The sequence below is a fragment of the Leptodactylus fuscus genome, chromosome 4, assembly GCF_031893055.1.
Source record: "Leptodactylus fuscus isolate aLepFus1 chromosome 4, aLepFus1.hap2, whole genome shotgun sequence".
Lineage (NCBI taxonomy): Eukaryota > Metazoa > Chordata > Amphibia > Anura > Leptodactylidae > Leptodactylus > Leptodactylus fuscus.
In genome coordinates this window covers 51361764-51375640 of record NC_134268.1, presented here as the reverse complement: position 1 = coordinate 51375640, position 13877 = coordinate 51361764, and the positions used below count along the sequence as shown (strand labels likewise).

At 44.1% G+C, this 13877-nt stretch overlaps 1 protein-coding gene across 5 annotated transcripts in view; it reads left to right on the top strand.

The window, feature by feature from the left end:
* Positions 1-13877, top strand: part of NCOA2 (nuclear receptor coactivator 2) — a 153387-nt gene that overhangs the window by 120076 nt on the left and 19434 nt on the right. For all 5 annotated transcript variants that reach the window (XM_075270404.1, XM_075270400.1, XM_075270402.1 and 2 more), the window contains 4 exons: positions 624-771; positions 1755-3006; positions 12165-12381; positions 13427-13639. In XM_075270404.1, the coding sequence (XP_075126505.1) occupies positions 624-771; positions 1755-3006; positions 12165-12381; positions 13427-13639 (1830 nt within the window). The remainder of the gene's footprint in view (positions 1-623; positions 772-1754; positions 3007-12164; positions 12382-13426; positions 13640-13877) is intronic.

Here is a 13877-nt window from a genome sequence, read left to right as displayed (position 1 = left end):
GTATATAGTAAATAGGCAACAACCACATATATACATGCCCTTAAAGGAGACTTTAGGAATGTGATACCGAATACTTATTCTTGGGATAGGTTACTGATATGGAATCATGGGGGGGGGGGGAGATAACATGCGGCATCGGTATTGTGTTGCCACATGCCTTTTTTTTATGTTGCCTGCCTTGTATCCTACGGTTTCATCTTCAGTGGTGTTCACTGTGTTGTACATTTATAACAATCATATATACATATGAAAATGTGACATAAAGGTTTTGGTACACTGTGGGGGGATGTACTACATACACTCTTACTTCATAAGAGAAGCTAAAGTTGCGTGTGGTTCCTTTAAGATTATCTGACATTGAGAGTACAGATTATCTATGTCAGAAGGAAGCCAGGAAGGAAAAAAAACTCATCCTCCCAAAAGCCATACTGCTTCTGCGGTCAGAGACACAGCTCAGGATCACAACACGGCAGTGAAATATAAAATTGTACTACATATACCTAGTACCCAGGTACTACTACATAGAATTAAAGAAAACTCCATACACAATATACCAATTACTAAATGTCATTTGCTTGTTTAGCCTCTGTTAATATCGTCTGCCTCTCTGTTTTGTTCTTCAGTTCTCAGGGTAGGATTTGCATTAAGTCCTATATACCGATTTTCATTGTCTGACGGCACAGTTGTCGCTGCCCAAACGAGGAGCAAGCTCATCCGCTGTCAGAGTACCAATGAACCTCAGCTTGTAATATCCATACACATGCTTCAAAGGTAAGGTCCTATGTGCTACTTATTTCTGAATTAGTAAAACAACTACCTTCTGTAATTTATGAAGGGATTGTATTTGGGAGAATTACATCACTTGTGTGCTGTCAAGATTTAGTCACTGTGGCATGTGCTAAATAAGTCAGGTACCCCCCATATACGGACACACTAATGGCCCATTGTCATGACTGGTGGAGTGTCTGTCATGGGTTACAGGTGCGAGAAGGATCGGGGTAGGATTACAGAGCCCCCTGTGCCAAGCTTATCTGTGTATGAGCACTTGTCTGTGACCATTTACTATGCCGGGGTCTTAAGTTACAGCAGTTGCAAAACAGGTGCTAAGTTGTAGCTGAGAGTCTATAGTTAGCTGGCCTCAGATTGGCGTCACTGCCGTTAGACTTTTATTGTGGGCTTATTGTTAAGGGTAATGACTTTACTAAGATGGACTAAACTTACTTGGAACGCACAATTTCCTTTGATATCCTAAAATTGAATGCTGTTTTATTCCCACTATGTAAAATATTATAGCTTACACTCTGCTTTGCTGAAATATGTATGAAGCCTGACAGTGAGTAGAAACCTTGTTCATACTTGGCTGCAATCTTTTCCCTGCTTACACATTATTTTCCTCTTATGGCCGGCATGCCAATATTTTGTGAGCTAGTACTAACTTGATGAGGGATGCCTAACTGACCACCAGGGGACCCCACCTCTTGCACTGATGTCACATGCAACGCTATGGGTATAGCTTAATAAAATGTGCTTGTCAGTCTCATAGAGATGAATGGAGTGACAGTGGACATGCACAACAGTCACTCCATGTAGGTGGGGGCTCAGGACCCCTGTTTTTTATGATCATTTGGATACCAGCTGTGGAGTTCCCCGGCGATCTGACCCATCCATTCTGTAGATAGGGATTAAGACTTGTTCTTGGAAACAGCTCTCTGAGTAAAATGATGCATACATTGTTTTTTTTTATTGTCTTCTAGAGAACAGAATCTATGTGGAATGAATCAGGACGTGACTGGACAAAACATGGGTAAGGGCTTAGACCCTGTTTCCAGCAGCCCGGCTCATCAAGCGGTTTGCGGTGGGAACCCCGGTCAGGACATGACCATCAGTAGCAATATGAATTATGCCATAAATGGCCCAAAGGAACAAATGGGCTTGTCAGCTGGCAGATATGTTAGCTCGGGAGGGATGAATCATGTCTCCAGCATGCAAGCTACCACTCCTCAGGGTAATAACTATGCACTCAAAATGAATAGCCCTTCACAGGGAAGCCCTGGCATGGGCCAGGGTCAGCCTAACTCTATGCTTTCCCCAAGGCATCGTGTAAGCCCGGGAGTGGCAGGAAGTCCTCGGATTGCACCCAGTCAGTTTTCCCCTGCAGGAAGTTTGCATTCTCCAGTTTGTAGTAGCACAGGAAATAGCCATAGTTTTGCCAATAGCTCTCTGAATGCACTTCAGGCTCTTAGTGAGGGCCAAGCGGTTCCCCTTGCCCCACCCATGGCATCACCTGACCTGAAAAGCGGGAATGTACAAAATTCGCCAGGTTGCATGAACCCACCTCAGCTGAGAAAAATGGGGAGTGTGGATGCTAAAGAATCTTTTGGGCTTTATGGGGAGCAGCCTGAGGGTGGAAATGGGCAAACAGAGACTACCTGCCGCTCATCGGACCAGAAGGATTGTAATGAAAGTATGGCGCCTGGTGGTGATAAAATGGATGGTCAAAACAGATTGATGGACAGCAAAGGCCAGACAAAACTATTGCAGTTACTTACCACCAAATCTGATCAGATGGAGCCTTCACCACTTAACCCTTTGGGAGATACAAACAACAAAGACTCCTTGGGACATTTTGCAGCCAATAGTATGTCTGCCTCAGCACATGGAACCTCACTGAAAGAGAAGCATAAAATTTTGCACAGACTTCTTCAGGACAGCAGCTCGCCTGTTGACCTGGCCAAGCTTACAGCAGAGGCCACTGGGAAAGAACTGAATCAGGAGTCCAATAGTACAGGCCCTGGCTCTGACGTTAATATAAAGCCAGAACCAGTGAGCCCCAAAAAGAAAGAAAATGCACTACTTCGTTACTTGTTGGATAAGGATGATAGCAAGGATAATCTGGCGGATATCACGCCCAAGCTGGAGCGCTTGGATAACAAGATGGACCCTTCAAATTGCAAGTCAATGTCGATAAAGGTTGAGAAAGAGGATCCTGGATTTCCATCTGATCAGGTAAGAACATATGAAACGCTGCGGTCATTAAGAAAATAAAGTAATGCAGCTTAACTAGCTTACCTAGCGTATGTTACTTGGCCGTGAGGTCTCTAACACAGGGGTCCTCAAACTGCGGCCCGAGGGCCACATGTGGCCCGCCAAGCACTTCTGTCTGGCCCCGCCGACAAGCGTGCATTTATAATGAAGCTCCTGGGGAGCTTGGGCCAGGCCATGGAGCGCACTTCACTTTACCTGTTGGAGGGCACCGCTCCCGATGTCAATGCGACCTGCTCTGCCTCCGGCCCACTGTTTAAAAAGTTTGAGGATCCCTGCTCTAACATATCGCCCTGTGATAATGCTTTGTATCACGTAAGGTCCTGTTGAAATCTACATCAGTCAGGGCCTGGCATAGATGTCACCCATAACTCAGGCTAGTTTTCTGGCACAAGTTAGAGTAAACCTGTTCAGCCAAGATGTCCCTGACATGACCTGTCTTTGATCCCTGCCGAGACCTGGCCAGTGAGTATGTAAAAAGTGGCTCTTTTCTTTTTTCTTTTTTTTCTTTTTTTTTTTTTTGCGCAAGTGACCGTGCCAATAAAGGTATTATTTCTGAGCCAGAAAGCTGTTGTGAAATCCAATCTGAGCACCACCATCTTTGTGTTGTGTCTGAATGCAACAAAAACGTATGCCGTGTACCACAAGTTTCCTTGCGTTTGCGGTCCGCACGGATTATGATAGACATAAGTGCAGCAACTCTCAGTATTTGTCCTATGTAATGTAGTCAGTTAAGTTGAACTATAGGCAATTCCATAATTAAAGGAGTTTTCTGATATGTTGTTATTCCTGACCTATCTTTAGGATTAGTTGGTGGCGGTCTGACGTTTAGTAAAGTGGCGTAACTAGGAATGGCGGGGCCCCATGGCGAACTTTTGACATGGGGTTCCCCCCTTTCCTGACCAACACCGAAGACCCCCCCCCCCCCAACGCCGCATTCCTGCGCGCTCTATTATGTCCCTCAGTGGCCCCTGCACACAGTATTATACCCCATTGTGGCCTCTGCACACGGGATTATGCCCCATAATGAACACCCATGAACAGTTATTATACTCTGGGGTATTTTCAGACCCCAGGGTATAATAATCGGAGACTGAGGGAAGATACAAACATAAAAAAAAAAAAAGTTACTTACCTGTCTCCGGCTCCGCTGCAGTCTTTGGTGGTGTTCGCCATCTTTAATAACGCACAGATGTCACATGACATTTCATGCCCTCCCTCCATCTTCCCCCAGTTTCATGTCCTCCCTCCATCTGCCCCCAGTTTCATGCACCCCTCATCTCTACCCCCATTTTCATGTCCTCCCCTCCATCTCTGCCCCTAGGTTATTGTTGCTCCTCAATTATTCCACACCACACATACATACACACTCACACACACTCTCCATCCTGCATCTCACATCTCCCTCCCCTTCAGTACAATACAATACACAGAGCGCCCCCTGACTACTATTAGACAGTCATTAGTAACAGCAATTGCAGGCAAGTCTGAATACAAACAATGTGTAGAGTACTGATCCATCTACTGACACTGATCCTCCTCCTCATACACAGATATCAGGAGACTGTCCTCTCCCCTCCTCCAGACCACACATACATACAAACACACAGACACACACACACACACACTCTCCATTCTGCATCTCACAATACCCCTCCCCTTCAGTACCTAGAACCACATCTCTCCTTCTCCTCATCTCTTCCAGGACTGCACGGGCTATAAAGACACGCCCACCTAGTCATGTGACGGCTGACGTCACACACGGTCCTTCAGCTACAGGTCCTACAAGCTTTCCCCGCTCTTATCGCAGTTACAACAGTTTGTTATAAGAGCAGGGGTAGCAGAGGTAGCTGTTGCCGGGCCCCCTAATGTCCCGGGCCCTGTGGCAGCTGCCTCTGCTGCTATGGTGGTAGTTACGCCACTGGTTTGGTACATTTACCACCAGCTGGTTATAGGGGCCACAGCAAGAGCAGATAACACTGTGTACAGTGAGTACTGTACATGAACCAGTAATGCAGCTTCCACCTATTTAGTAATATGGGACTGAGCTGCAGTAACCAGGCACAGCCAGTACACAGTGTACCGAGCCTGCCCTGTGGCCCCATCAGTGAGCTGATAGTGGAGGTGCTGCGGTCCTTAACAATCTGATATTCATGAGAGGCTTTCAATGGTCAAGTTCTGGAAGATCCCTTTAATTATATGTTCCAGATCTGTTCATCTGTGTTACTGTTATTTACATTTTTTGTTGGCCAATCGCATGTTCAAGAACTGGTGGAGGGACAGGTTACATTTTACTCCTGTTGTCTCTTCCTAGAAATGCCCATTGTTTGCCTGATGAGGCTGGATAAAATGGCAGCTGGAATACAGTGTATTTGGAGTGTTACAGGGGTCTAAGGATAAGTCATCAGGGGTCCAAGACCCCATCATGCGGCCATTTAGTGCCTGCCATACATTTGGTGTCATGGGTCATCCCATTCACTTTAATTGGACTGAAGGCAATGTCAAATGGCCTGTGACGTGGAAGCGGTGCTAAGGGGATTCTTCTGCCCATTTAGCCAGCTAATTCCCTGGGGCGGCGGCTGTCAGACCCCCAAGTATCTTTAATTGATGACCTATCCTAAGTTCATTGAGTGAAAAAGTCCCAGAAAGCCGCTTTAAATAGCTATGTTTCCAGTAGGTGTCATGTAATCTGCATTGTGTATTCTGCTTGAGCCCTTGTTGTGACATTTTCTCATCTTATTACTCATTTAGCAGTTTCGCTTTAGGACCGGCTGGGATTGTCGCTCCACCCTGTGATCTATCCCGGATGAGATAACTTATCACATGACTTTTTCTACTACTCCCCCATGTGGCTGGCAGCTTTTCAGCATGATACACTGTACGCTGTACTACACAGTGTATCTGTGGGCTATAGGGGGCGCCACTGGCACTGGGCTTAGCCTCCCGCTGACCTGTTGCTTTGGATCTTTACTACAGTATTGTGTCCTTTTACTTGTTTTTCTTGCATTATCCTGCTATATTTCCAGTATAGTACAGTACATAAACACATAAAACACATTACAGTACATTCAGGTTATACAAACGCATCTTGCGGGACTTCTAGGAATATGTGGAGGGCAGATCTCTGGCCTCTCCTTTTCAGGGGTTTGCAAAGCAGCAGGCTGCCATGTTGTTTCATCACATTGAGCTGTAGGATACCAAACACATGTAGTGGTAATGTGGGATGGCGTTACTACCTGTGTAAGGAGCGATTCATGGGCGTGTGTTCCCATCATCATATTACAGTCTAAATATAGAGGACATCTACATAAATGTAATGATAGCCTGGCGTATCGCCCATTGTTCTCACAGTTCTGCAGGCTGCACCGCTCACATCTTCCTGCTGGTTCAGTGTCTGGATTGGGGATTTGCTGGAAGGACGGCCTTATAATTTGTGAACCCCTTGTATGGCCTGGGCCCATAGGAATGTATATTGATAAAATTATAGTCCTGAGCATTGGTTTTTGGTCTTCTTTATATCTGGAGGCAGGACCTGTTTGGGCTAATATTGAATACAGGTCATTAGAGAATTTTGGAAATAATTTTGTACATACTATTTTTCAGGCAAAAAATTGCTATAAGAACAGCTATAAAATGTATTCAATTTCCTTACCCCAGAAAGACACAACAGCGAGTCCTGAGACATAACAGGAGTACAATCTGATTCAGGCCGGTTTCTTAGCATCACAGTCTTGGTGCAGGATCGTCCTTCCTCAAGGTTACTCCGAGCTACTGACTGTTTTCTGCCCTGGGATACAGGAGGATTTTCTACGCAGTTAGGAGCCATTCTTACTTTTGCCAGTGCTTGCACCGTGGTTCTCATAGGGTGTGATAGTGCGGTATTTATGTAAGCAAACGTGATATATAATATAGTGACAAGATATCAAATATATAAATGTTAATATAAACTATAGATAGATAGATAGATATGTGTGTGTGTGTGTGTATATATATATATATATATATATATATATATGTTACAGTAGACATGATAAATAATTAATATAAACATGGTATGAACACCATGACCCATCGAGGTGACTTGTGGCATGCTGGTATATGTAGTTCTACAACTAGACAATACCGAGGTTGGATGCTTCTGAACTCCACAATTCTTTATGCATTTCCTTTAGGTGTGGAGCTTTGAGAATGTGACTGCTGGTTATTGCTTAGTGCGGATTGTCTCCAGAAATGTTCTATCTGTCACCTGCATACAAATCCTTCTGCTTTTCATGCAAAAGAAAAGGGCTGTGCAGCATTTTTGTGTTCTTCTTCTTCTTCTTCCTGGATGGCTGACATTTCTGTAATGAGCCTAAATGACTCCTCTTCTCCTCTCATTTAACCGAACACGTCTTGATAGTTGCCAGCTGCCGCCATTACCTGGGAAAATGTACATTCAGACCTAGGCTTTAATAAAGTGGTCACCGGCCTACAGTAAATAAATGTACACGCTGACCGATACAAGCAGGGAGTGTCAGCTGTACAACAATCCTGCTCCAGTTATGTAACGCAGACTCTATGGGCAGAGGTGACTCTCCGTTACGTTGTACCACATTCTCAGAATTGGGAACAGTAAGGTCACTAAGCAGACTTGGACCCATTGGTCAGCCCTGGAGAGAAACAGTCTGATAGTAAACAGGGGTTCATGTCCTGGTCTCTGTTCTCCTGGTCTCTGTGCTTGCTTTTCTTCATTGCTAATAGAGCAGGAAAGCAGAACAAGCCTAAAGCTAGCCATACAGCCAAGACAACAGCAGCAGAATGACCGCTTTTGCTCCCGGCCTCCCTCATACCCATGCACTTTTCCTTGGGCAGAGCGTTTCACATGATCAGCTGAAACTCGGTAGTGTGAATGCAGTGCTAAAGGATCAGACATTTTGAAATTCATGCCCAGTCCTCCTTTTTCTGCTGTTGGGAAGAGTCTGGACACGCCACCCACAGATGATCGACCACAGTCACTGGCATTGCTCTGGTTTAACCAGGAGGGGGAGTCATGATCAGGAAAACGGGGCGTGGTGGGTCCAACCAGAATACCACCACCAGTCCGCTGATTGGGATTGGGTTGTCCTGGGAGTCAGACTTTGTCCTATACTAAGGACTGAGTTAACCCCATTTGTTGTATGTATTGGGTTACAAATATGCATGGCAGACTGTACCATCCAGATATAGTATGCGAGAAGTATAGGGAAGTATCATGGAGTACACAACTGTGCTCCTGTATGGAATCATTGGAGGACCGCCCTGTAATACTTCAGTCTCTGCCTCTGGGACACATTGGCCAAGCTAACATATGCTAAAGCAACCAAAGTGGGCTCTTTGGGGAACACTGGTGGAACATATGTCACATTAGATTAATGATCGACACCCACACACATACATACGTACAAATATACATATATATGTATGTATGTAAATAGATTTACAGTACATTGTGAATGGAGATTCTGAATATCTAAGCATTTGTCTCCCTTATGTTCCCTTAGATCATCATTTCACCATAGATTTTACCTTATGAGAAAAGATCATTTAGTGAAATTAGTAAAATTCCCCGAGTTACATGGATATAGGTAGTAACATGGCCTGTGCTAGGAGTGTGTATGAGAAATACAGACTGCACAGTGACAGCAGGTCATTACCGCTAAAAAAAATGGGTGAAAGAAATACTTTATATTTGCGTATTGCAATGGACAATTATGAAGGTGAGATTATGCCGCTAAACTTCTTGGTTAACAATTGTCTTGCATCACACTTGCAGTTATTTTTATTTATTTTTTTTATTATTTTTTATCCGAATCCAAAAGTGGATCCAGCAGAAATAAGTACAAGTTCTTCCTGTATATTTAAAGGGGTTGTCCACTTTTAGACCATCATTGAGAGAGAAACTTTATTTTTTGTATAATGAAAAGTTACAATTTTCCAATATACTTTCTGTATCAATTCCTCACAGTTCTCTAGATTTCTGCTTGCTGTCATTCATTCTGTTACTTCCAGTGGATAAAAATCAGTTCATGGTCATGTGATGTACAGTTCATGGTCATGTGATATAAAGTCCATAGTCATGTGATGTGCACAGCTTGTTACCAGATTACTGTGCTGTGACTGTAACGAGCTATGCACCTGTGTGCTCATCACATGACCATGCACTGTATATCACATGACCATGCACTGTACATCACATGACCATGGACTGTATATCACATGACCATGGACTGTATATCACATGACCATGGACTGTATATCACATGACCATGCACTGTATATCACATGACCATGCACTGTATATCACATGACCATGCACTGTATATCACATGACCATGCACTGTATATCACATGACCATGGACTGTATATCACATGACCATGGACTGTATATCACATGACCATGGACTGTATATCACATGACCATGCACTGTATATCACATGACCATGGACTGTACATCACATGACCATGCACTGTATATCACATGACCATGCACTGTACATCACATGACCATGCACTGTACATCACATGACCATGCACTGTACATCACATGACCATGCACTGTACATCACATGACCATGCACTGTACATCACATGACTATGCACTGTACATCACATGACCATGGACTGTACATCACATGACCATGCACTGTACATCACATGACCATGCACTGTACATCACATGACCATGGACTGTACATCACATGACCATGGACTGTACATCACATGACCATGGACTGTACATCACATGACCATGGACTGTACATCACATGACCATGGACTGTATATCACATGACCATGGACTGTACATCACATGACCAAGGACTGATTTTTATTCCCTAGAAATAAACCATGAATGACAGCAAGCAAAGATCTAGAAAACTGTGTGGAATTGGTACAGAAAGTGTATTGGAGAATGATATAGTTTTTTATTAGACAAACAATAAGATTTTTCTCCCAATATGGTCTGACACTGGACAATGGGTGTAAGTGTGATTCTAAGCAAGTGGTTTCTGCCTCATTGGATATTAGTACGAGCTGGACTGTGAGGTCTCCTGAGTGAGATTCTGGATACTGAAGGCACTACAACTCTCATCATCACCTCTCTTATTAATCATTACATAAACACCTCTCAGTTGTTTTCCTCTTGCATGAATTTATTGTTTTTCTCAAGTTTTCTGATATTTTCAGTTTGTGCAGATTCCCTTATCAGCCCCTTAGTGACATCTGCTGTACATGTATAGCGGATGTGCACAGACACAACATGGTGCAGCCTTAGGACCGGAGCCCCTCTCATGTGTGATGGGTGCTGGCTGTATTATACAGCTCAATCCACAATGCAACAGTGCTGACAGGGTTGTCATGGTAGCCACGGGGCTAGTGATGTTCCCAAGGTCTGCCATCTTTGAATGGTCTTGGTAGGTGGGAATGACAAATTTCAAACTGGCCTTAAGGAGTTAACACAAAATGTTAGATTTTTGTTGATTTTTTTTTTTTTTTTTTGTTTTATTATGAAATGCCAGTTGCTTAGTGCTGGGAATACTTCTGACTACCTTATAGTATTGTACAGGTGGCGCTATCCTGGTTTAGGGCTATAGTTGGGTATTGTCTGGGCCTGGTCGGTGGGTACCAGTGAGGCAGGATAACCCACTTGGTCTCGGCCTGTACATCATCCATTGGTATTTTCCCCCTATCTGTGAGCCCTGTAGTTATTTTAGGATGTTTTGTATGATTAAGCTGTAATGATTATCTCTCCTTATGTGACAAAAATACTGTTTGGGTGATCCGGGGGTAGCAATGCCATCTGGCCCGCTTGGCTGTTTCTCTGCTTTTCAGAAAGTATTCTGGGACTTGCGCGTCTGTTGTTTAATTGAGAGCCATTACTTGGACGGGGCGGCCCAGATTACAGCTGCTTATGTTGTAGAAAGGCTTCTCGCTGTGTAGCAGGTTCAGTGTTTGCACAAGGGCAGAGCCAAGAAAAGCTGACACGGAGGCAGACTGCCACTGTTAACACTTCCCGTGCTGCCACATGTCAGGCAGGGGCCTGTGTGCTTACATCCCTCTCCATTCTCAGCATCTCTGGTTCTCTTATTGTATGATGTGCCGCTCATTCATCGCACCTCGTGGTTGGTTACCTGTCCCTAGATGACCTAGATGCCGCACATCCCAGCGTTGTCTTCTCACGAGGACCTGTGTGTGTGTGACTTGCTGACGTCAGTGCCTATGATCGCTGCCATTTCCCTGGCACGTTACAGTTAGGAGAGGTTTCTGCCATCTCTCAGGCAGATACGTCACAGCCGGGAGGACGTGCTGCTCCTTTGGGTCTGTGCTTGCTGTGCCTTACCCCGGTGTACAGTGTCATTGATGGTTTCAATGTCACCGGCACTATTAGATACGCTGGCATTGTTGGGTAGAGACACTAAATAGCAGAAAATGTTACTGTACCTCCCCATAGCAGTCGTGTTCCTGCACATGAACATCTTGTACATCTTCAGTATAGTGCAGTCTCTGCTGACCTGTCTATATAAAGTCCTGTCTAGCTGGTTGTCTAACGTCACAGCTCACAAAGGGTTATCACCCGGCTTTACCACATTGTTCAGTCAATCCTGCTTAGACATGGGGTGGACTGATGGGAAGGTCTAGGAAGAAGACCAGAACCGTCCAGTGTGGTGGTCGCCATATTGGTCTTTACTTTGCAACTAGAAATCAGAAATTATTGGAGTTTTATTGACCTTGATGGAATCAGGACGGATTCACACGTGGCCTCACTATCTTAGCCGAAAAATCTGCGGCAAAAATATACACTATGTCGGATAGCGGAAATCCGCAATACATACATGTTGTAAATGTTGTTGTGTATACACAATATGTGTGGTGGATTTTGGATGCCGATTTCATCTTAGAAAAGTATTCAATTCGCTAGTAAGGATCGGTAACCTTCAGGAAGACTACACCCAGCCACCTAGTATAGGATTATTTGTATACCCCATATTCTCTTGCAGTTCTTTGCCGGATTACCAGATTGTGCTATGTCCGACTCACGGCATTTGGTTGTATTTGTACGCTACATTAACCCTTGCTGCAATTGCTTTTCTTGTATCTCTGAAGCTTTTACCGACCCCCTCTGATTTGGATAACTTGGATGAAATCCTGGACGATCTACAGAACAGTCAGTTAAACCAGCTTTATTCAGACACTCGGCCTGACGCTAATTCTGTCGATAAACAGGCGATCATCAATGACCTGATGCAGATTGCTGGGGATAACAGCTCGGCCCTACCTCCCGGAGTGCAGAGGCAGAGAGCCCTCCGGATGCAGCCCAACAGTAAGTGTCCGACCTGCACACAGGATTTCCTGTTTTCTGCTGGTCTTTCTCTTTCATTCTCACTCTCTCTGACATCAGCAGCTTCTTGTTTTCTTTGTGTTTCACCTAAGAGATGTTGTTTGTAAACAAGCAGCGCCCCCTGCTGTTTACTATGGGAATTAGCAAGGTCTTTAACACAGAAACTTAAAAAAAAAAAAAAAAAACTTTTTTTTTTTTTTCATTAGTTTGCATGTGTCAGGCATCTATTCTGTTCAGGTAGCCAGACACAATAGGTAGCTGTCAGGTGAATGCTTATATCTCTCCTGATCCTTCATACACATGCACACTTGGCCTTGCATGCACGTGTACTGATTGGCTAGAGGAGGGAGGATGGCTACCAGAAGTGGTTGTTATACTTAAGGGATCGGACAGCCCGATGAAATCCATAAACTCAGTCCTATTACCCTCAGTATCTGCCATTGGAGTAGAGATGGGAATCCCCTATACATGGTTCACATCTGTGTTTGGAGAGTCCGCACGGAAACCTATCCGCATAAAAAAAGCAGTTGCTTAAGGAAACCCACGGACCCCATAGACTATAATGGGGTCTGTGTGGTTTCTACACGAAAAATACAACCCTCAGGTTGTTGGATGATCCTGCTGAAATCAGCCAATTTGTCAGCCTAGAACATGTCTGACTAGCTTTGCTGTAGCCGTAGAGGAGGAGATAATTTTACTGCTCATTCCTTCATACAATAGTTGGACCCAGTTATCTTTGTGCCTGAGGGCCTGACCCAGTTATATCAGGAAATTGGTTCCACCAACCCAAAATGATCATATTACCATCAATATAATAACTGGTGTGAAAGATTTAATAAGAAAAGATTTTTCCTTTCTATCTTTGATATAATGAGTTCTATTTTCCATTGGAAAATCTTTGTTGTAGCAAGTTTTCATTACACTTTGTATTATCTGTTGTACATGGACGTTCTCTGAGCTTTGTATGTATGACAGTAATAACCATGGCAGTGCGTACTAACAATCTTCTCCTATTATGTCTTTGCAGTGTTCCATAATCCCCGGGCTGCACAGCTACAGCTTGGAAGACTTTTACCAAACCAGAATGTACCATTGGACATTGGTTTACAAAACCAGACCACTGCTGGATCCTTTCAACCAATGAGAAATACCAGCCCCTTCTCCACCATGCCACCTTCTGGGATGATCAACAGCCAGGGAATGATGGCTGCGCAGGGTGGAGTGGGCAACAGCAGTCCTGGTAAGTGTATGCAATATTTAGCAATTGGCAAAGCTTTAGCTGATGGTCCAGGAATAACACAAGTAGAAGTCCTGGGCCAGTATGTGTCAGTATACCTAGCTTGTATTGTATATGACAGTGTAGAAAAACATATGCTGCACGAGATTTTTTTTTTTTTTCTACAGAGCAACTCACTACTATCAATACATTGACAATGATTTTATTTACTTGCTATTACTGTTACATTGGCCCTCAAAAA